The sequence below is a fragment of the Pleurodeles waltl genome, chromosome 9, assembly GCF_031143425.1.
Source record: "Pleurodeles waltl isolate 20211129_DDA chromosome 9, aPleWal1.hap1.20221129, whole genome shotgun sequence".
NCBI lineage: Eukaryota > Metazoa > Chordata > Amphibia > Caudata > Salamandridae > Pleurodeles > Pleurodeles waltl.
In genome coordinates this window covers 527,264,144-527,289,370 of record NC_090448.1, presented here as the reverse complement: position 1 = coordinate 527,289,370, position 25,227 = coordinate 527,264,144, and the positions used below count along the sequence as shown (strand labels likewise).

The 25,227-nt window shown below is 42.7% G+C and overlaps 1 protein-coding gene across 1 annotated transcript in view; it reads left to right on the top strand.

Annotated features, from left to right (window-relative positions):
- The window catches only part of LRRC9 (leucine rich repeat containing 9), a 640,455-nt gene extending 616,856 nt beyond the window's left edge, over positions 1–23,599 (top strand). Inside the window, exons 32-33 of the mRNA XM_069207426.1 lie at positions 8,891–9,071; positions 20,748–23,599. Coding sequence (XP_069063527.1) covers positions 8,891–9,071; positions 20,748–20,781 — 215 coding nt within the window. The 3' untranslated portion in view covers positions 20,782–23,599. The remainder of the gene's footprint in view (positions 1–8,890; positions 9,072–20,747) is intronic.
- Positions 23,600–25,227: the final 1,628 nt, after the last annotated feature.

Here is a 25,227-nt window from a genome sequence, read left to right as displayed (position 1 = left end):
AACCAGATCAGGAGCAAAGACATTGCCATACTGTTAACAAGCTATCACAAAAAAGCAAAGAGCCAAAGACAAGCCCTTTCAATCTTCACACCCAGGATCTGAGACAGTATTCCTTTTTCACATAAGAACAACTACCACCCTTTTGCAGTTCAGGAAGAAACTGAAGACACACTTCTTTACATGTCATTATTCCTTTACCCTGTAAGTACCTCCAATTTCCTCCTATTCAGGTAGAATTGGAAGACTCGCCCCTTCATAGAACATTATCCCTTCTCCCTTTAGGTACCCTCTGCCTCTCTTTAACATTTTAAAAAATACAATCTTGCTAATTAGGTCTGCACCACCCCAGCATACATAGCACTAGATACATATTGCATACACCAGGAAGACAGAATATCTACTCTGGACTTGCACGCTTTTAAATCTTCATGGCCCTGGGCGCTTAAAGATGTTCTTTCTAACCACATCGGCATATTCAGATTCCAGAGGGCTTATCTTTCTCTTTTACCTCACCATGGATGAGCATGTACCACACAACTCAAAATCGGTCTGCTACCAACTTTACATAAGGAACAAGAAGAGGAATCTTTTCTCTAAATTACTTCTGGACATGCACGTCACATGGACTTTGGAGAAGCCACCATGCAAGTCTTACCAAATCTACCTAATAAGCAGTTCCGCAGTAGGTGTTAAAATTCGCCAGACATCTGAACAAATTTGACCCCTTTACCGGGATCCTCCGGGATCTTCATTGTCCTCAAACAAATTCAAACTAACCTGTATATTTACAAGACTCTCTCACTGTCCCTGTTACCTGTCCACTATGTTGTCCATATTTGGTGGATTCAGCAGAAGCAAAGACTCTATTATATAGGACTCTCTCTAAAAGATGCAAGCCTCAAGTGACATATTTCCTAATGCAACTCCCTACTTTAAAACCTATAAATCCCACCATTGCTCTTATTCTTCCAGAACAATCTAAAAGCTATACCGTTTTGAAGATTATTTTAGTGGGTGATCAGATAGAGAACGGGGAAAGAGAGGAACGGATGGAGTTGGAAATACAGAAAAAGACAGAGGGAGAGACAGAGCGAGAAAGAGTTTAGCTTATCATGAAATAAACCCATGAAGACTCTTCGCATAGCACATGGGTGTTTGAGGGCAATCAGCACACAGGAAGAATGTTTAGACAATGTATACACATGAAAGGTACAGGGGAACACACACCCACCTGGGGCCCTATCACATAGAGTGCCCAGGGCATGCAGTGGGCGTGTGCACTCGCTTTCTGACCCCCCAGGGTCACTTTAGTTTTATAGAAGGGGCTGCAGACTTTTGTGCACCCCTTTCTCCAATACAGATGCAAAGGGAGCATTCTGTCATTAGCACGTAAGCGAAGCCCCATGTTAATGAGAGAAGGGTTCTGGCTCTTCACCAATGCCATATTATAGACGTGAGCGCAGAGGCAAAGGAACCGTTAGGAGGCACGCTAACTATCCACCACAAAGCAGTTGTGCAGAGTCAGTGCACCTCCATGGGAACTCCCTGAAAGAGAGAGAGAGGGCGTCATATGGACCCCCAGTCATCCGACTGTAGGCAAATGCAGTTGCTGTGTGCACCCACCTGCAGTGAGATATCTGCCCCCACCCCCCCCCCCCCCCCCATCCCACCCCCTGTAAAGCAGACTTGGTACTGCTTGCAATGTGAAAAATGGACTGACTATTTCAAACAACCAGCTTGGCTTTCACTAATACGTTGCCCACAGGGCAGAAGAATGCGCGCATGAATTACCTGACTGGAGCACATTGTCTATAATAGGGTGCACAGTCCCTGTTTGCACCCAGCGCACAAAGTTAATGGTGTGCTGCGCCTCAAAGAGGCCCTATGTATAATATGGCCCCTCGAAGTGGTCTATATAGCATCTAGCTAGAACACAAAAGCTGACTTGAGACCTTGAACAGAGCTCTCATTTGTATGGGCTTTATCTTTTAACCATCTCCTGACGTGTGTGCACTTGATTTTCTTTTGGCAGTTTGAAGTCTCAGTATTCAAATGAATAAAGTGAGAAGAGCTGATCAGTAATGGCCAAGTTAAAGCGGCATCTGCATAGGTTTCCCATCTTAAAATGCTGCCTTCTTGATCCTTGAATCAGCTGAGGTGCATAGTGCAGATTTGCTTTCTTTTCCATTTGTAGGTTAATTAAATGGATTGTCAGTTCACTCCTCATACATATGGTTTAATAAACCCAGTAAGTTTTCTCTTTTTGTACAGTGTTGGTGATTCTTGAGGGTTGTAGGCAGGGCCATAAGCAGGATTTTTTATTAAGATTATTTCTCAGCAATGTTATTACTGAAGTGATCTTGCAAAACACAATTTAAGCCTTTGGTGTATCTTACAACTTTATAACACAAAATCTGGGTGTGTGTCATTGCTCAATGAATGCTTTATGTTCCCTGGGTTTTGCACACTCAATTAGAAAAACATATTATCACTTCTAGCAAGTCTCTAGAAAGGATAATATGTTAGTCAAAAGATAGGACTTTCAGTACTTTTCCCCTCTATCAAATCCCGCTAGTAGCCTGTCCAGGCCTCAGGATTAGCAGACCTGAAGCATAAAACAGAGAGAATGGGTTAAGTCAGGCATTTTCCCAAGCTGAAATGTTATCTAGTTGCAAATTCCTTACTTTAGAATTTCACCAGGCATCATTCTGGATCTGGAGTAGTTAGGTGGCGTCAACCGGCTCCGCGTCCATCGTCGGTGTTGTGCACACTGGATATTATGTGATGGGTTCCATATAGGCGCCACCCTGGCACGCTGATGTCAGTTCTTTGCTTTCCACGCCAGCCAGTGCTGATCCGCATAAAGAGCCAAACCTCATTCACATTCCGACTGGTCTTTTTTTACTTTTTTTCGAATATTTTCGAGTGTAGACACTCCTGGTGCCTAGAAGATGGCTTCGGGTAAGACCGGGTTTAAGCGCTGTGTATTCTGTCCTCGGGCAATATCCGTGACAGATCTGCACCTCGTCTGCCTTTGGTGTCTGGAGCACGACCACGTCCCGAAGTTGTGCTAAGAGTGCTGGGCCATGAATCTGAAAGCTTTGAGGCATCCTGCTAAGGAAGAGGAGAGACTTGGTCTGGACCCAGAAGGAGCGCTGGCGTTCTACAGTAATCGTACCAAGGAGTTCCAGTTGGATGATCAACTTTTTGTTGGTTATGTGGGTGTGAAAAGATCAGGCAGTGCAGAAGAGAACCATCTCAACATGGGTCATACTCTGCATTAAAATGTGCTACACACTAGCTTAGAAGCAACCCCTTGAAGGTTTGTGTGCACATTTTACCAGAGCTAAAGCTGCAATCACTTCGTTAGCACACGAAGTCCTGGACATCTGTCAGGCGTCAACATGGGCATCTCTGTACACATTTACCAAACACTACTGCCCAGACAGTCAGGGCCGTAGGGACAGGCATTTTTTCTGTTAAGTCCTGCAGGACTTTCTGGTGTGATCTACCCACCTCTGAGGATGGTATTGCTTGGGTATCTATTCTAAGGTAAGGAACCTGCAACTGGATGTCTCTACCAGATGGACAGAGGGAGTGGCTCCTAAAGCTCCTGGCAGCCAGGCATTTGGCTCCGCGTAAGACCCGATCTTGGTACGGAGGAAGGTCCCGAGAGTGGTCGTGGAGCCCCCCTCGTCTGCATCCCACTCCAAGTCCTTGGGACAATCGGGTAAGTCGAGGCAAAAGAAGAAGTCGAAGAAGAACAAAAGTTCTTTCACTTCACCCCCTCCACCTGCTGTTGAGACGAGGGAAAGGGTGTGTTGTTGCTCTAGGACCCCACCAGCGGAGCATGTGTCCGGGTTGGCTCTGCGCCTCCTTGAGTTTACTGGAGCTGGAGCAACCCCTGCCCAACTCGGAGAGTTTTATTGAGGCCATGCGCCTCTTTTTTGGGCAGTTTGACTCAGCTGGAGGGCCTACGGGATCAGAAGGGGCCCACTTGGTTTCACCAATGGCGGCTTTGGCCTCTACTCCAGGGGCCCCATGGATCCATTCTTGGATCCGAACTGACATCGGTCCTACCACTTCGACCTTCCCTGATGCCAGTTCTGACACTCCCAGCACTGGCCATGCCCCCAGGTGGCATTGACTCCAACCTTATTGCCAACTCAGACACAGAGCCAGATCAATGTCGTGCAACGCTGAGTTCATCGCCAAAAGGGTCCTTGCCTGTTATGTCAGATCCTGACCTTTTTTCTTATGGTTTGGGGTACGGTGTTTGGAATGAGAGGAGACGCTGGACCCTTTAGAATACCAGTTCTCAGACACTATGGACTGGCATAGGGACCTGGGTGAAGCCAGTGGTTTGGATACTTCCCCAGACACTAGCTTGCTTTCTCACCCTAGCATGGTTATGGAGGAGGGAGCATCCTACTCGATAGTGGTGCAGAGAGTGGCTGAGGTCCTGGGCCTCGAGCTGCCTTTGGTGGCAGTAAGGATTAACCTCCTTACAGAGGTGCTTCACCCTGGGGCTTTATCCTCAGAACCTCTATTTCCCTTTAATGAAGCCCTTACCGATGTCCTGCAGGGTAGCTGGTCCAAACCCAGCCCAGGGGCTCCTGTGAACAGGACTATTGCCCGCCACCATCGCCCTGCACTGGGTGACCCAGGTTTCCTAATGCAACACTCCACCCCTGAGAGCTTGGTCATCCATGCCTCTACTTGCGTATTCCTATCTTCACCCCTGGATAGGGAATCCAAGAGGCTGGACACACTTGGGAAGAAGGTGTTTTCCCCTGCCAGACTGTCATTGTGGGCTGTGAACATCACATGCCTTTTGGGCCACTATTCCCACAAGTTGTGTGGGATACAGTCGCACAAGTGCTGCCACAGGTCCCGGAGGAGGCCCGGACTGTACTTTCTCCAGCAGTTGCTGATGAAGGAGACACAGCAAAGTTCACAATCTGATGTGGACTGGACACAGCTGAATCACTGGGCAGAGTGGTTGCTTCAGCAGTGGCCTTGAGGTGCCTTGGTTTTTCATGGGATGTCCAAGCCATTCTTATGGACATGCCTATTGATGGCACACGTCTCCTTGCAGAGAAAGTAGACTCGGCGTGCGAGCGATTCAAGGATTCTGATGCTACGGCCAGGTTCTTGGGCCTTTTGGTGGCCTCTCTGCCCCTCAGTCTGCTTTTCACCCCTTTCGTGGCTACAGAAGGAGCACTGAGCCACGTCCGTTCCCCTCCAGCCATCGTGCTGTGCATGCTGCCCAACCTCTGCTTGGCCGGGGGGGGGCATGGGGGGGGCATGGGATTCTCTGTCCTTGTGGATCAGAGAGCCAGAGGTCCTGCCAGTCCACTGCCCTCGCCTCTGCAGCTGCCTTCAAACCTTTGTAGTCTGACGCTTCCCCGCCCGGGACCAGTCGGAGGCAGGATCCACCATCACCTGCTCCGCTGGCAGTTCAGACAGGTGGGTTTTGCAGATAGTCTGAAGGGGCTACACCCCTCCCCTTTGAAACTACCCCTCCATCCATGCTACCATCCTGTGATCAGATGATGAAGTATCGATTGGCACTTCTCAAGAGGAAGTTATGACTCTCTTGACCAAGGGAGTCATAGAGAGCTCCCTGTGCCAGAAGTAGGTTGTGGTTGTTATTCCTGCTACGTTCTGGTGCCCAAAAAGGACAAGGGCCTTTGCCCCATTCTAGACCTTCAGTCCCTCAATCTCCTTCTCAAGAAGAAGTTCAAAATGCTCACTCTGGCTCCGGTTTTATCTGCCCTGGACCCAAGAGACTGGATGGTAGCATTGGACTTGCAGGATGCGTATTTCCATATCCCTGTCCTGCCTGCCCACAGGCGTTACTTGCGGTTCACGGTAGGCCACAACCCCTTTCAGTTCACTGTGCTTCCTGTTGGCCTTACCAGCTCCCCATAGGTGTTCACCAAGGAGATGGTGGTGGTCTCAACTCATCTGCGCAGATCAGTAGTTTCGGTCTTCCCCTATTTCGAAAACTGGCTGTTGAAGGCGGGCTCACCCCAGGCTGTTGTGTCCCACCTCCAGACTATGGGGGTCCTCCTGCATTTGCTGGAGTTCACTATAAATGTGTCAGACCCCTCAGACGCTCCCTTTCATCAGAGCTTTCCTGGACATAGTGCAGTTTTGGGCTTATCCTCCATAGCGGCTAGTCCAGGATAATCAGGCTATGATACCGATGTTTCAGCCTCTATCCTGAATTTCGGTGAGAATGACTCTGAGGCTGCTGGGCCTCATAACCTCCTGCATCCTTCTGGTGACACATGCCAGATGCATATGCGGGCTCTGCAGTGGGCCCCGAAGTTCCAGTGGGTGCAGCATCAGGGGAATCTCTCTAACATGGTCCAGATCTTGGAGGGAAATGCTAAAGATCTGCATTGGTGGCTAACGAACTGAGATTGGGCCAGAGGCAGATAACTCTCCTTTCCCAAAACAGATATGACAGATGTGATAGATATGTCACTCCTGGGATGGGGCGGCCACCTGAGGGAGGCGGAAATTAGAGGCATCTGGTCTCCGGCAGAGTCCGAACTCCACATCAACCTGTGGGAGCTCCGGGTGATTAGACTGGCATTGAAAGCATTTATTTCCTCTCTCAAAAGAAACGTAATGCAGTTGTTCACAGACAACATCACCGTCATGTAGCACTGGACCAAGCAGGGCGGGGTGGGCTCATGGCCCTTTGTTAAGAGGCTCTGCACCTTAGGACATGGCTGGAACAACAGGGCATTTCCCTGGTGGTTCAACATCTGGCGGGCTCTCTGAACGTCATAGTGGACAAATTCAGCCAACATTGCTTAGTTGATCACGAATAGCTTCTCCATGTAGAGGTGGTGAAAGGTATGTTTCAGCAGTGGGGAGAGCCTTTGTTAGATCTGTTCGCCTTTTAAAAAAAAACACACAATGTCAGCAGAATTGCATGTTTGATTTTCCAAGGGGGCAACCGATTGACAATGCTTTTCGTCTTGAGTGGCCTCCTGTACACCTCACCACTCACACCGCTTCTGCCCAGAGTTCTCAAGAAGATCAATAACTACTGGGCACAAGTAATCCTTGTGGCTCTGGACTAGGCACGCGGTATCTGGTATCCAAAACTATTGAACATGGCCATCGATCCTCTGATCAGACTGGAGGCGGATCTGTTGCAGCAGCAGGGGGGGGTTCTTCACCTGAACCTGTCCAGTCCCCACCTTTTTGCTTGGAGATTGAGCGGTGACAGTTGACAGCTTTCGACCTTCGGCCCAAAGTCTGTAAGGTACTTTTGGCAGCCAGGCATCCCTCCACCAAAACAGTATATGCCTGTCATTGGAAATCATTTGTGGCATGTTGCACAAACAAGTCTGTTGACCCCCTTTCTGCCCCGCTCTCTGAGGTTCTGTCATTTCTACTGTCATTTTCCCAGCAGCACTCTGCACTGGGCACTCTCAAAGGTTATTTGTCTGCAATCTCCGCTTTCCTACAATTGCCTGATCAACCCTCTTTGTTTAAATCTCCCATTGTAAATAGTTTCCATAAAGGCCTTACTCGTATGTTTCCTCCGTCCCCTTTCATTATGCCCCAATGGGACTCAAATTTGGTTTTGACTTTCCTGATGTGCGCTCCATTTGAGCCTCTTCGCAATTGTTCTTTCAGGCTTCTAACTTTGAAAACAGCCTTTCCGGTGGCTATTACCTATGCCCACAGGGTGAGTGAGCTGCAGGTATCGTCATCCAAGTCGCCCTCCCTTTCCATCTATCCTGCCACAGTGGTGCTTCGCATTTGGGCCTCCTTTCTGCTAAAAGTGATTACACCCTTCCATGTAGGATAATCCATCACCCTGCCTACTCGCCTACTTTTTACGCACCCCTGCATCCTGCTAAGGAAGAGGAGAGACTTGGTCTGGACCCAGAAGGAGCGCTGGCGTTCTACCTTAATTGTACCAAAGACTTTCGGTTGGATGATCATGTTTTTGTTGGTTATGTGGGTGCGAAAAGATCAGGCAGTGCAAAAGAGAACCATCTCCAGGTGGGTCATACTCTGCATTAAAATGTGCTACACACTAGCTTAGAAGCAACCCCCTGGGGGTTTGTGTGCACATTCTACCAGAGCTAAAGCTGCAACCACTTCGTTAGCACACGAAGTCCTGGACATCTGTCAGGCGTCAACATGGGCATCTCTGTACACATTTACCAAACACTACTGCCCAGACAGTCAGGGCCGTAGGGACAGGCATTTTTCCTGTTCAGTCCTGCAGGACTTTCTGGTGTGATCTACCCACCTCAGAGGATGGTATTGCTTGGGTATCTATTCCAAGGTAAGGAATCTGCAACTAAATGTCTCTATCAGATGGACAAGTTACTTACCTTTGGTAATGGCTCATCTGATAGAGACAATATCTAGTTGCAAATTTCTTACCGATTCACCCATCCTTCCTGTTCTGCGAACTGATTTCTAGGGTCAGGGTTTCCACTTTCATGTCCCTAGTTTTGACACAGCAGTGGTCAATGTTCTTCACTGCTCTGCGCCTCGGGCGTGGGAAGTTGCGAAAAGAAACTGACATCAGTACGCCGGGGTGGCGCCTATATAAGACCCGCAATGTCATAACCGCCACACTGGACGCCAACAGGGACACAGAGCCGATCTATGCTAGCTAATGGCCGCAGAGGTACTGCTCAAGAATAATCTCCAGATCCAGACTGACACCTGCGGAAATTCTAAGGTAAGGAATCATCCGCAACTTGATATTGTCTCTACCAGATAATGCGATACCGTAGAAAAGTAACTTGACCAATAAGCTCTCTTTGTTTGATTTAGTTAACAAAAAGATAATTCTATACTATCAACAAATAACATATATTATTCCATTTATTTTTTTCAGAAAAACGATCAAAGTTTCAAACTGTCATGGGCCTGATAAACCATCCCAGAAGCATTCATGGAGAAATGGCCTATCGGCAGCTTAGAGGAGGTCCAAATATATCACCAACGTATATAGCACAACAGAGTGGCTCTTTAAGAAATGCACATATACAAGCAAACAGCCAAGAACATGATGGCCGGTAAGGATTCTTAAGATTGGGTGCAAAAACTTACTGGTTTACTGAAGGTTGCCCAACTTTAGCGCACCATTATTCTTTAAGGTAATCAAGAGGTTAGCTAATTTCATTGCCTATGATGGAGTTCAGCTGGTATGACCTTCTGCAGGGCACTGGTGTTCCCTCTTCACTTTATAAGCCACAGTAAAGTGCATCAGTACAGTCCCAGAACCACGCAGAAACATCACTGTGTATATGAAGGACTATAACATGAAGAAGGTGTTAAGGGTTAAGTATATGCTTGTTTTCCAATGCATTGTGGCACAGTCTTGGAAGTTTCATCTGTATGCTGAAGATCTTCTTTGTTTTTTAGTACTTCAATCATTGCTTAATTTATTGCCAAAGTCCTGTCAATCATAATTGAGCAAAACAGAAAGTTTAAAATGACTTGCACATGTGTAAAACCATTTTCTTAGAATGCCCTCTTATTTCATTTGATTTTAGCTTCTTGGATCTTTCTGGAACACTCTTCAATTCCTGTTACAGCCACCCTCAATAACTTTTCCTGACCTAATACTGGTCTCTTGCACACTGCTGATGGCTGAGACTTTTGCTGGGTGGGAGCTGATTAATAGGACCACTGAATGATGCAAGCCTTTGTAAACTTTAATTTGCTCTACTGCTGATCGCTGAGCATAAGTGCACTGATATATTGAGATATCTCCCCTACCATTTGACTGTCTGTTAAGATTTGGGGCACGTGCTTTATACCACATGTGGGCTGGTTGATGGGCTCCTGTGTTGGCTTGAGCACCATTAATAGTGGCCACTGAAACCCTTACATAGCTTGAAGGCCCAATGTTGTTTGTATATGTGTTGGTTAATGTATGTACCCCCCGTAAACTCCCCTTGTGATTGAGGCACCTAATGGGATGGAGATTAAGTTTGCCCCATGAACCCCTCTATAACACTTCCCATCTCCACTCTCCTCTGCTTTTCTAGAGTGACCATTCTCAATTCCTAAAACCAGTGCGGGACAGCAGCATGCTTATTACTGCTTCCTTGTAACCCTACTCTGTGACCATATTTTAAGAAAATTTAATATTATATGGCGTTGGGTTTGTCCACATCAAGGAATCATGGGACTGACATGTATGGGAGCCCCAAAGCCACTAAATTACGTTGAGCTCAGCCCCCTTGTATCTATGACACTGAGCAGACCGGCTTAACTTAGAGCAATGTGTAATTTGTCCTGCAGTACCAAGACAGCAATAATGTCAACACACCAAACAATAAAAATCCAAAACCGAATAAGTATGACAGAGTACGATTTAATAAAAACAATGATAGAAAATTAGGAAAATCCAGTGAGGAGAACTAGAAATATGAATTGTTAGTCTTTTTGTCAATAACACGTTTTATTGAAGTTTTGAATATGTCCATACAAGCAGCTAACTTTTAAAGTTTTAAATAAAAATAGAACCAAAAAGCACAGAGCCACAATGATAGACTATGGAAATGGTAAATTTTCTGATTTAGTTTTTCTGAAGGTATCTAAAAAAGGGTAATGGAAATGGGGCTGGGGACATAGATAGCAAAGGGGGCTGGCTCTACGTATCCAAGGAAGGTGCAACAAAATCATACACCTTTGCCAAAAGTTCACCTGATGGCTCTAGTGGTCTTGGAAGTTCAATATTCCTTTAAGTCTCCTCTTTTCAGGGCTTCTGGAGTAGCTCCTCTGGGTCACTTCTAAGGTTCCCGCAACCTCAGGAACAACACTCAAGGGGCAAGACTGTCTCCAGCAGAGGCAAAGTCCATTCCGGCTCTAGATGGTACTAGTCACCTGATGACTTCAGGAAAAAAGTCTTGCAGCTTGTTGCGCCTCTGTAGTAACAAAGAATGTCAGCCAGCTGACTCTTAAACTCCACTTCTTTGTCCTGATTACTAGAGGGAGCATGACCAGTCCTGAGGGCTTCTCTGAGGTCACAGATAGCAGGTCCGTTACCCTTCTGATCTTCCACATGTCCAGAAAGTGTTCTGATGATGGTTCCTTGGGGAACCACAATTATGGTGTGCACTAGCCAGTGGATATGGTAATTCCTGGACACTCCCTAACCAATAGAGAAAAAGGTCTCCTCTGCGACCCTACCCAGCTTTCAGTAGTTCCTGTTTGCCCTGCGAACAACCCCACAGAGCACATTAATTCTAAAATCCAAGATGGGGTAACCCTTTTTCCCTTGTGCAAAGCTTTTGTGTCCACCCAGAGCTGTGGCCAGGGAAATGAGCAGTCCCTTTCCCTGTGTCCACTCCAAACCAGTTCTGGGGGTATCTTCCCTCTAAATGGGTTTGGTGCCAGCCTATCTGATAGAGACATTTAGCATAGATTCCTTACTTTAGAATATTCCCCCTGTACAATCCTGGATCTGAACACTTTTTTCCTATGATACGTCTACCTGTCAGTTGAGGGGGTCACCAGGTTCCGCATCGATGTCGTCCACCAGATGTGACATCAGCGGAGTCCATATAACCCATCGCTGATGCGTCAGCGTCAGTTCCTTCTTTTCCGCACTTGCAGAGCAGATCCGGTAGCGGTTGGTTAGGCAGTTTACAGCCTACTTTGATGTTTTTGTCCCAGAACAGTGTGCTAGTACTGTCCATGTCTTCAGGCTTTAAGTCCTGTGGGTCTGGTGGATGACAAATGTCGGCGACAGACCCCCACTCTGTTTGTATGTGGTGCCAGGGAAAGCACCACAATGCCCAAGAGTGTGACTCCTGTCAGGGTCTCCATCCAAATACTCTGCGGTGGTGTGCCGTATGGAGCTTCTAATGGTGTGGATGTCAGAGCCATCCCAGTCTTTAGGTCGGTCATGGTATCCTTCTCGTACCGAAGTCCCGTCGCAGGCACGGTGAAGGAGTCATTCTTGTAGATGTCCTTCTCCATTGACGTCACAGAGTAAGTCCCGACGTAAGCTGTCAAAGTCACAAAAGTTACCAACTTTTCACCATTAGGCCTCGCATCATTCCTCAGCTGAGGAGTTGAGGTCTTAGTCTGCCCAGCGTTTTTCACCCTATCCTGGGGTGGGGGTGACTATGACCCAGATGCATGAAATTCTACAATTTACTTCACGCTATTTTTGGGAAATCACCTTCCCCTGGAGTGCCTCTGGGCCCCAAGGAGGTGCAAGAGGTCTCAACTCTGTTCACGCCGGCGGGCTCGCCCTCGGCTTCTGTTAGACCTCCGGCTTCAGTTGAGGTTGCCCTTATGGCACCAATGCACAGCCCTTTAGGGTTCACATCACACCTTTGATGCTGGTATCTGATCTGCTGACTCCTGCGACTCCGCTGGTGGTGCTGATCAATGTTGCAACCCTTTCCCCATCTGAAGTAGACATTGACACCAAGGATCACCATCATGGAACCACACAACATCTGGTACAGCGCCAGTGATGACCGTTGTCCCTTACTGCCATTTCTGGGGAGTCCCCTCATTGTACTTCTAAGGGACATGGTGAAGAGGCTGTTGGTATACCACACATTTCACATATGGAGCAGCCTCTTATAGAGGACACCTGGATAGCTGACCAAGCTATGGCTAGTGGTTTGGATTCTCTCTTAGATGGGACATGTGGTAGAGCCTCAATGTCATGCGAGGCTAAAGCAGCCTGTACCATGAATCTACGGTGAGTAGGATGTCTGATTAAACAAGCTGGATCCCCTGGGTCTGGTCAGTGCCTATGACATATATCTTGATCAACATTGGCCCCTCTAACAGGCTGATCCCTAGCACCCAACAAAACATCATGTAGGGCTTCACTGTAAAGAAGCACGGGCTCAGCTCCCGTTCTTCCTTAATGGAGAACATTAATGAGAGAATCAGAGGACAATTCCACTGAAGGAAGTGTCAAATCCAAAATCACATCAACCCTTCTCAGCATGTCAGCTAGAGAGGAACTCGCCTCCATAGCAAGGCCAAGGGGTGAAAGTAGGCCTGAGGCTAGGGAAGAATTAAGGAATCTGGATGTTTGTGGAAGGCATACTTTTTCGTCCACAAGTTCTGCCTTACATTCTGTGAATACATCTTACGCTGTAGGACAGTTTTCACATTCATTATGGGACTCAGTGGCAAGCATCTTACCTAAGCTTCAGGAGGATCAGGGACACTCTTGCCCTTATGATTCTAGATGGCCAGCAGGCAGCTAAACTAATCATTCTCTGTAGTAGGGATCCTGCTGACTCTGTGGGCTGGGCCATGGCCTTTCCGGTGGCACTACGTCACCATGCATGTTTACACACCTCGGTATTTTCAGAGACAGTTCAAGCCACATTAATTGACATGCCTTTTTATGGTACCTGTTTATTTTGTGCACAGTCTGTGTCCTTTGTAATGCGTTTTCGAGACAGTAGGGTGGAACAGAGAATTAGCTAGGTTCCTCTTTATCCTTTGGAACAGTGAATACCTCCTGTACTAGCAGATGAGCCATGCTTTGGCAGTGTCATGAGTCTTTTCTGTTCTCTGACTTTTCCACCTAATGGTGGCCCCCAGTGGATGTTTACTGCATTCAGGAGGTCTTATTTTTCCTTAAATTGTTAAGTATAAAGTATTGGATATTATCCATGGACCCTGTGTAGGAGGTTTCATGCCTGATGTTTCAAGGCTTCTCTTATTATTTATTACATGGAGTGAAAGTGGTAGTTCTCCGCTTCAGCCTTGTCAATGACATCTTCTTAGCGGTCTATTTCTTTTTCACCGGATATAAAGATAATGTTGTTTACTTGACTCTGAAGAAGAGCGGATGCTCAAAAGCCAATACCTTCATTGTATATACCTTTTTCTTAAGTAGAGTACTTTTTTGTACACTGATGAGCATTTATATATACTTACACAGATGGAATTCCTTAGCCTTTTGGTTGCTATTACATTTTCATTTGGAGAAGCAGGGTTATTCCCTCTGCAGAAGGTGAGATCTTGTATTCATAAGGTCTAGTATCCCTTATAGGGAACTTGTAATATTAACAACTCCATATGAGTGTAAATATATTATTTAAGAAACTGGGTCGTTGTGAAAAAGTTCTTCTTCTAATTGATAATACAACCTTAGGGTTCTTTATAAGGATTAAGGGGGTCATTCCGACCCTGGCGGTCAAAGACCGCCAGGGCCGCGAACGACGGAAGCTCCGCCAACAGGCTGGCGGTGCTTCCCTGCCCATTCTGACCGCGGCGGTAAAGCCGCGGTCAGAAAAACGGGTCCGGCGGTTTCCCGCCGGATTTCCCCCGGCTTGGCGAATCCGCCATGGGGATTCTGACCCCCTTACCGCCAGCCTGTTTCTGGCGGTTTACACCGCCAGGAAGAGGCTGGCGGTAACTGGTGTCTAGGGCCCCCTAACAGGGCCCCAGCCTGCTTTTCACTGTCTGCCTAGCAGACAGTGAAAAGCGCGACGGGTGCAACTGCACCCGTCGGACACCTGCAACACCGCCGGCTCCATTCGGAGCCGGCTTCAGTGTTGCAGGCCCCCTTCCCGCCGGCCCAGCGGGAAGGTTGGAATGGCTGCAGCGGTCTTTTGACCGCGGAGCGGCCAAATGGCGGTTCCCGCCAGGCGGGCGGCGACTGCCGCCCGCCGGGGTCAGAATGACCCCCTAAGTCTTTCTTGAGCTATCAAACAAGGTAGCTGTTGTTCTACACTATTTGTTATGCACGTTCTACTTTACCAATGATATGGTAGTAACACTTTTCTACTTTTGGTAGATTTGATACATTGGAAATCAGATCATCTTGGAAACTTTAAGACTTTTTTGTTTTGGTCCTAAAGGTTTTATATCAGATAGCCATCATAGTTTGTTGATTTTTCTACATTTTGGGTTAGACATTTGTATGTTTATGAACTTTGAACATTATTCTTCTTTTTCCTGGCTTTTGTCAGGCTAGCATGGGTCTTCATTGAGAAGTGTCTCTCTGTAGATTCTGTTAATTATCTTCTATATAATATTAATATTAGTGCCTCTTAGGAGTTACTCTGCTGTTTTGTGTTGCATTCAAACATTTCTTTATTTTTGAAAGGTTTTACCTTCTTTAGGGGTATTTTGTCTTCTTTATAAAGAAATGTACAACTGTTTTCATCATGACCTGACTCTACGTGTAGGTAGTGTTCACAATTTAGTTAGTATTGTGATAATACTGACTATACAAAATCAGATGGGCTTTTTTTTAAATTACAAATCTTGTAAATTTGTTACGTTTTTATGTAATTAACAACTTTTCTGCTTCATCTGTAGATGAGTCTTATTCAGTATAAGCGTCACATATTCTTTTCACGGGTCTCAGGCCGTGAAATATGTTAATGCTCTCCTACATTATTAGGCTTTTTGCTTTGCTCTAGACCAATTTTGTTCTAGGAAAAAGTTTTTAATGGTGTCGACCATAGGTGATACTATCTCCATTCTGTAAATGCTTTTATGAACTTTTATTAATGTAGTCCTTTACACAGTTCTTTTACTAACAAGGATGTATTTCCTCATAGGTATTCTTATGAATGCATGATCTATTCCTCTTGTACTAGACCAGTTTTCTTCTGTTTAGACATTTTTAATGTTGTTGGATCACTTCTGACACACATTTGACAAACTAACATAGATGAGCTTATTCCCATGCCTATCATATCTTATGGTTTTATTTACTTGTGGTTCCTTCCACAGGTTTTGATGTCATAGATTATATTCCTACTCACCTTAATTATTATGCTTTTCTGGACTTTTTCCTTTGTTCTACACAGTTTTTGTGAAACTTAGAGACTTTTTTGAAGGTCTTAGTTCGTAGTCCCTAGTCTGGGACATGCTTTGGTATCTGATTCTAAAGTAAGGAATCTGCGGCTAGATGTCTCTATCCGATGAACAAGTTATTTACCTTAAGTCATTATCTGGTAGAGACAGAATCTAGCCATAGATTTCTTAACAACCCTTCCATCCTCCCCACTCTGAAAACGGAGTCCTCTTTGGTGTCGGAAGATTTAGTTATGGATATCAATGCCTAGAATTAATAATTGGCTGGGTTTTTTTTTTTTTTTTACACAAGGGATCATTTGTCAAAAGCATCCAGGCAGTTTCTATGTGTGGCTCTACGTTTTAAGGGCGGATGGTAGTCACAAAAGAAAATGGCATCGGCGAGGGAGTTATATGGACTCCACTGACATCACATCCCGTGGATGACGTAGATAGGGAGTCGCGCAACGCCCTCTACTGATGCAGAGACGCGCTATGGGAAAAAAGTTTCCAGATCCAGGCTCGTACCTGGGGATGACTCTAAAGTAAGTAATCTGCAGCTAGATCCTTTCTGTACCAGATAATGCATTACCAAAGGTAAGTAACTTGTTTGAATAGTGTTGGATTTGGGGGTAAAGGTTTTCCCTTCTTCAGGTCTTCCCTTACACTAAATGGGCAGGCTTCACCTCTGTCCCTTTGAAGTTATTGAAGTTCCTGGGTCCACCCCAAACAACTTTCCTGAGCGGCTCGTGATCAAATGCCCACACCTAGTTTATTCTTTCACCAGGCCTATGCAATTGTTCTTCTTTGGGAGGCAATCCAACTTCGCCAATGAACTGGACGTTTAATAAATATGAAAAATAGTCTTTCAATAACTATTTTAAATAATTCCATTAAAATGTTACAGATTACAGTCTATAGTATGTACTTTGTCATTGTCCAGCTACAGCCCTGCCAGTAAAATAGGTTTTGGGGTCTAGTGTCTAGAGGAACATGCCAAATTTAATTTCTCACATGTTCCACTTTTAAATATCTGGCTTCCTTCATCATGGACGACAAGGTGTACTTAATGATGACATATTCATATTTAAAAGCAATGTTTCACACCTGTCCAAAAGGGTTATTTTGACAGGTTTGTCAAGTTTGTTTAGCCTGCTGCAGTTAGGCTACATATGATAGGCCTGAGCCATAGTTTGCAGGTCAGCCAGGTGGTAGGCACCATGTGTGCTGCAGTCCACAGGTGGTATTTAACTTCCAGGCTCTGGGTGATTTTCCTATGTAACAATGTTTAAAGGGGAAGCACATATACTTTACTCCTGTTTAGTGTGGGAAAGTGTACAGAATACTAAACACCACAAAAGTAGTGTCCAGAAAAAGGCAGAAACAGGCGCACACATGCAGAAATGGCATATATGCCACGCATCCTTTTTCTCCTCCCTTTTCTAGACATGACCTCGTTATTTTGGATGGTATGATACTTCTTTTCTTTACTAAGCTTCATTTATGTTCCTTTGAAGTAAGATCACTTCTAGTATTCCCATAAATACTTCTAATTATTCTGCTGTCACTGGAAACCTTTACTAATAAAGAATTATATGAGAAAAAAAAAAGACAAAAATGATACCCAGTGCTTGGCAGACTATTCGAGGTGCAGGGATAACCCCATCATTCTTAGTACAGGGGGCTACTTTTATGCCTTGAAGTCCTTAATCCCTTCGCCTCTAGGAGTTACCCTCCTTAGGCTCCCATACGTTTTTGTCCAAGCCAAAAATGGTGTCCTTTTTTTCCAACATCCTGGAGATTCAAAATGTACCCAGGGTTTGTGGATTCCCTTAGATGGGACCAAGAAAATGGGCAAAGTATAGCTAAAATGTGAGTTTTTTGGGAAAAATGGGAAAACAGTTCTGCAGATGAAAGTGTCTGGTTTGTTCCCTGCAAATGGCATCAACAAAGGGTTTGCAGTGCTGAAATCACCATCTTCCCAGCTTTCAGGAACATTCAGACTTGAATCAGAAAAACACATTTTTCAACACAGTTTTGGCACTTTACTGGCGCACAGTCCATTTTTCCTATTTTTTGGGCTTTCAGCCTTCTTCCAGTTAGTGGCAGAAATGGGTGTGAAACCAATGGTGGATCCCAGAAAGCTTTTCTGAAGAGAAGGCAATTTTGAATTCATCTAGGGATCATTTGTGTAGATCCTTCAAGGTTTTTCTAATGAAAGTAATATTTGGAATAAAAAAGATATTGAAATTGAGTTGAACAAAACAGTCATTTGTGTCTGTTTTCCTCAGTAACTTTTTCTAACTATGGTAGATTTTCAAGAGCAGTATACCTTTACGTCTGCTGGACCCTTGTGGTTGCAGGGATCTATAGGGCTTGAGGATTCACCAAGAACCATGAGGTGCCCAGAGCCAATAACTGAGCTGCACGTTGCAATGTTTTTTCATTGTGTACCGGGTATACAGCAATTCATATGGTAAAATATAAGAAGTGAAAAGTAGGTATCAAGTAAACCAATGCATTTCCGAAATACAAGGCACAAGATATGGAGTCTAGAAGTAGGGGTTATTTGCACATCTCTGAATTTGTGGATCCCCATACTAGCATGTGAATTAGAGGGTATTTCTCAAAATTACTTCTTTCTTATACATTGTCTTACGTTTGTAAGGTGAAATTGCAGAGAAATACAATTGGTAATAACACTTGTTTTACTATTCAGTGTTCCCCTAAGTCTTCCATTCCAAATTATACCTCACTTGTGTGGGTAGGCTTGTCTCCCGTGACAGGAAGCGGCCCAAAATGCAACATCGATACATCACATCTTTCTATTCAAAACTGACCCATTTTTTGTAAAGTGGGTTGCTGTGATTTTTGGGCACTACTTCATCTGCCACGTAGGGAGACCTAGCAAACCTGTACATTTATTTAAACTAGATAGCTAGGAGAATCCAGGGTGGGCTGACATGGGTGGCTCCCACCAGGTTGTTTTACCCAGAATCCCTTACAAACCTCAAACTTTGACTGAAAAAACAAATGTTCTTTCTGTTATTGGAAAGTTGTGGAATCTGGGCAGAGCCACAAACTTCCTTCCACCCAGCATTCTCCTACGTCCTCTGAATAAAATGGCACCTCACTTGTGTGGGCAGGCCTGCTGCCCGCTATAGGAAACAGCCTAAAATGCAACTAAAATAGAACATGGATACACCAATTTTTCCTATGCAAGATTGACAATTTTTTTGCAAAGTGGGGATCTGTAGTTTTTAAGCTCTAGCTCAGCCAGCACCTAGGGAAACATAGCAAACCTGACACTTTTGAAAACTAGTCACCTGGGAAATCCAGGGAGGGGTGACTTGCATGGATCCCATGAGTTTCTTTTCCCCACAATGCCCTGCAAACCTCAAACCTTGCCTGATTTCAACCATTTTTATTTCACTTCTGTGATGCAAACCTCCCGAATCCGAATCACAAAATTCCTACCACCAAGCATTGACCCACTTGTGCCAATAAAAATGCTGCACCACTTGTGTGGCTGGACCTCGTGTCTGTGACGGTCATGCATACTTAAAGGGTTAAAGTTAAAAGCTCTGAGAAAGCTGCACACAAGAGTCGTTGTCTCCTTATACTATAGGCTTTAGGTGCCTAGTTCACCCTAATTTTTGGTTCTGAAGTGTTGGGTAATAAATATATATAACAATGAAAACTACAAAGATACATTAAGATAAAAATGTTATAAGTAATATTACAATTATGAGACAAATTAGGTTAAGAAAATATAAATGAATAACTGACAAACTAACATATTAAACCTGGTGTCAGTGTAATACATTTTAAAAAATATCTCAAGTGTAATAATTTACAACAATAAATTGTGTTAAGTGGACTATCCACTTAACTCAGTTTGAAAAAGGAAACAAGCACAGTTGCCCTATCAATAATTTTACTTGATATCATAAGAATGCTGTTCAAAATATGCTTGGTTGCCTCATGGTAAATAACTATTGTTTTACTTGACTCCGGTATACTCTTGTACCCTGACTTGCAATGTAGAAAATATAAAAAAAACAATAAAGTTCCTTGGGAAAAAGCTGTTCAAAATAGTTAACTTATTAGAAATATGTATTGTTCTTACCTGTAGCTGTGTTTATTTCCAAGTTCATGCCTTTTCACACAGTTTATTTTCTGTCCTTCTGAGATGAATGAAGTTTTGACATAGGCAAATCAATTAATTTAATGACACAACCCACCAACCCATCTTCCATCTGTGTCGTTTAAGGAGGCCATCCGAATATTACCACTCCCCCACCTGTACCTACACATGGCAAAGGCTTTGATCTGGACTCTTCTGTGACTTTTCCTAAAGGAGTTACGTCTTTAGAATGAAAATGATCACACTTTATATAATGGAAACCAGTCAATAATTGTTTTCCACTCATGTGCACTGAACCCTTTTTTATGAACTTGCTCTGATGAGCTAAAGTACGGTAATATTGATGAATATGTTAACATTTGCAGTCTCTGCCTCAGATGTATTTATCCTATAGATTTTAAACAACTACCCTTAAAATTATTATCCTATAGATTTTAAACAACGTAGATTTTTAACTGACTTCCATTTTTGGGGTTTCCTGTTTGGTTTGTTTCACAATAGAAAAATTGATGCACAATAAATGGTTAAAAATACACAAGGACATATGCGCAGTAATGTAATTTATTACAGGTTGAACATCATAATATAACACAGATGTCCCCCAAGTGTTTGGCTTTACACGATAAGTAGCTTTGATTCATCCACGTAACTTGTAAAAGGTAAACCAACGTGGTGCTTTTTTCATTTTGTGGGAAAAATCCTAATGAGAAAGTTCTTTTTTAATGCTATTCACATTTTTAGATTGTTCATTATTACACATTGTATCTGACTTCAATAATCTTATTTTTCTTTTTAACAGATTGCCAAACAACGGATATTCTAGACCAACCTGAGTCATCTGCAGTGAATGTGGATAATATGTTAGAAGGCACTTCTGTATTTAATGAATATTACAACACCTTTGTGATACTCAAAATATGTTTTGTAGTCACACTTTTTAGTAGATGCTGCCAGTGTTTGACATATATGCCAAGCATATTCTGTTCATTCTGAATGAAGTTTCCAATACTTTATCTGCAGCCACTCTTAAATTTATATATCAATTGACCGAGAGGCAAAGATAACAACATAACTGATATCATTCAGTTTGTTAAGTTATTAATGTCAATATATATGGTTTATCCTTCAGAATATAAATTGTTTATTGACACATAGTGATTGCATTGTATTCCTCAAGTACCTTAGCCAGTTATCAATTAACTCACTGTTAAATTCACATTAATCTTAAATAGCCAGAATGTCCAAGTTATTTACAAAAGAAAGGCATAACAATGAATGTGTAAAAGAAAATATTTTTTCCACAATTAGGTAATGCAATTTAGAAGCCTCATTTTTCTGATTGGCCAATACGGAGAGTTTTTTTGGAATCCTTTAAATGTTGAACACTTTATAAAATACTACTATGGTAAAGCATGTTCTGGACTCGTTAGATCATATTCAGCTATTTAAAAAGTAAAATAAAACTATTCTGCATACTATTCTGTTCCCAACCTCCATTTCGCAGGATATTCAAACAGCAAGTGCCATCAAAATTATTAATTGAAATAACATTGTAACAACGTGTGCTTACAATTACAGTGAAAACACATTTTTTTTTTATTTACTGAAATAACATTGTAAAAATGTGTGCACAATGGCTATTTTCATTTCTGAGTTGTAAGCTATACAGAGAATTAATATTAACCTCCATGTGAAGTGCTAAGATGTTTCCATCAGTAGAAATGTTGCTGTATGTCAAAGATGATTTTTGTGAATATATACAGTTACACTACTATCTAAGAAAACCATTTTCAAACTCATGTGATTAGCTAGATTAAGATGTGATGGGAGAAATGTATTTTATTTATTTTCTAAGCCTTCAGGTACGCTAACTTTGCCTGCAACTGCAGACATTCTGTACATCATGTCTAGCTGTCCAGCTACTATTAAATGTGTTTGTATAATTTCATATGGTTTTGTGCCTTCCTACTTTTTCTCTGGCACTTGCCAAGAACAAATATTCTCTTTGTTCTTGATTTTTGTACCTCATACAGGACTTTGAACTTCCAAGAATTTCTCTGCGCTCAACTTTTTAGCCAACCTTAGCCTGGTATGTTCATCTCTCAAATAAAATTTCTTATTTCTAGAAGGAATTAAAAGGTCTGAATTCAAATGTCAAGTGTGTTGACTTGTCTATAAATCAATCAGCCGGTGACCTCCTATATTCTTGTATAATTTGAATGATGGAGGGTTTACAATATTGATGCAGGTGAAAAAGCACAACCTCCATCTTCTGAGTGAGAAGTAAACATTTTCTACATAGGTGGGGCTTGATGCCACGTAGTTTCTTTTTGAACATCAAATTTTCAACAATATTTATCTAATTTTCAATCTACCCCTTGGGACGTTAGATCTGATTGTCTTGAAATTAATATTAGCAGATATTGTCTTTCTGTGGATTACTTAAAGGCAAAAGATTTTCTTCATAATGTCTAATAAACACTCTGCTGCCTTTAAATGCATATCTGATATTGTTTTTGTTCTGTGATGAACAGTGATATGTTACTTATTCTCAGAACCGGGGTTAGGTGCTGCTCACAATTTTAGAAGTCCAAATGTATTACTACATAGCCATATATATAGTTTACTACAAACAGGTTAATAAAGATCAAATAATCAGCAACTTTGAATACCTAAATCCCCGAATGCAATTAATGCTCAGAAAGCAATAGTATCTTCTTTGCTTGAAGACTGTTGAATATTCTTAAGGGTTGTTAGAAGAGGCCATGGCCAGGAGAAAGGATGAACAAAACATGACTGTTTTAAGCTGTTTTCAAATGCCATGTAATTTAAATAAATATCTTTTGGTGAGGAATTTCAGTAGGTCTCTACAGTGGTTGGAATTAATGTAATTTGGCCTCAAGATGGGAGGAAAGACCTTGCAGTACGTAAAAAAAACTTTAGAATGAAAAAAGTATTAACTTTGGTGATAGACCTGCATTGAACGTAAGCCCCAAGTACTGAACTTGTTGCACAAGCTTTAGTCATATTCCCATTTTTGTGACCCAGACATGCTGTGTCTAGAGATCCATTGCTCAACCAATGACTAAACCATTGGTTGTCATACTTTACAGAGTACTGTGTTGTGTTTCTTTATATGGGGATTTGGAACAGTTCTTTGTAATATGAAATAAGTTATTGTTTCACAATAGCAAATTACATGGTGTGTACAAAATATTGTTGTTTTATGTAAAAAAACAAGTCTATGCTGTTTTAGAGTATTTTGCTTTTATTTTACCATGGGGTGTGTGTAACATCTACATTATGGATTATTTAATGGTTGCAACTGCTGCAACAAATATAGGACAAGAGAAGTTAGATAATATCTAGATGGTGATAGGTCCTTTGAAGTCAGATCTGTATTTCTGTCAGTTAGTGGAGTATATTTATATTGACGGTCTTATTTATGCCCTGTTTTGAAATATACATCAGTTGTTCATATTTCTTAATTGGATACAGTACCCTAGTTTAAAATGCACTTTGTTTTAACCAGTTTTGTTATTGGGCAATTGTTAAAGAATGTGTAGTGCCTTGATTTAATGCACTTTACCTTTGTACAAGAATTACTGCCTAAACATTTCTGAAAGTGAATAAAAAAGTATATGGAGAACATGTCTGTTTTTATTTCATCATCTGAATTACAATTCGCAAATCCTTAAATTGTATCTCTTGGTCGTGTGAAGATAAGAAAATTGGTTCACTAAGGATATGTACATCTATACCTGATTGTTTGATACATCAGCATTATATGTATTGTTTTCAAATAATTTGTTACTGTAACTTGCCATTGAAGAGATACATCAATGCATATAGCTTGTAAAAGGAACCCCAAATATCTGTAAAGCTGTATTTTTGTTTTTTACATTTGTATGTGGTCTGTTCTTAGATTTTATGTAAAGATTTTCTTTTCTAGTCATCAGCACATGGTCCTTCTCCCATCTCCCATTTTTTAAAGAATGATTTGTTTGTTCAGCACATGTGTGTTGCAGATGCTTTTCTTTCAGGCACTCCAGTTCTTTACATTTTGCAACAAATAACCAAGAAAAAATGACTGAGATTGAGATTTAGGGTATGGTTCAGATGTGTTTTTACTGTGTCTCAATGTCTTTGATATCATCATGGATCTACCTGTTCTATTTTAGTTGTCCCACTCTGAAAGATAGAAATATATTCATGAAGTTAAAAACTCCAGCGTAGTTCTGATGTCTGTGTATTTAAGTGATCTTTCCAATTTCTAAATGTGCCGAATACCCCTAAAGTTGTTAAAATATACAGAGTTCATTCTCTTGCATCTCTGCATACCACTGAACTGTGTAAGGCATAAAGAGGTTTCAGAGAAAAAACAAATCAAAGCAAAAATGTTAAGGCTAATCGCAAAGAGGCTTACAAAAAGTATGGTCTCTAATAACAGTGTTGTTACCTAGATGTAGAATGAAACATGGTTTAAGAAGATGGAGTACTCTTTCAAACTGTGGTGTCTCTTCAAAGTTCTACCCTGCTTATTCAATCCCTACTAATTCATGCATTACGGTGGTGACGATGGTTGGAGTTCCTGCCACAGTGTCCTTTGTGTCAATGTTCATGAATTTTTTAAAGAGTCCAATCATTGCATAAAAATCTTAATTTTTAGTGCTGTGTTTCTAATTGCTCAAAGTTCCTTGCTAGCAGAAACTGGACAAACTAGTAGAGTTTAAACAAACTAGTTTACTTAGAGAAGACATGTACTCTGCCATGATTATGCAGTATTATGCAGTGTACGTAGGCATGAATGAATCAGAGATATTTCTTGGTCACAGAAATCAGTACTCACTGGAATGATAGATAAACACAGAGCCCTGGCTGAAACATTTCAGAAATAAAGTTGCCAGAAGATGACCCGTTTGCCTTGAGGTACAAAGAACAGCAGGTATTTCCCAGAATGACTTACTAACGCTCCTTGCTTTTATTTTTTATAAGGTGATTGCCCACTAGGGGCACCCGCGTCTCAATGTTTGTTGGGGGCCGAGGGGGAGGATCCATTGTGAATATGCAGCAAAAATAAAAATAAAGTATGTTTTTGTGCCTAGGCCATGGGAAGGTGGCAAGGTATCCCTCCCCTCACCCGTATATCTTTCTTTTAGCTTTTTTCAAGGACACAGGACTGAGTCCTGAGATGGCTGCCACCAGATTGTTGTTAATCTAGTGGCAGCCAATCAGATTTCATCTTGAGATCTATCAGCCCAGTGGATCCTCCACGGTGT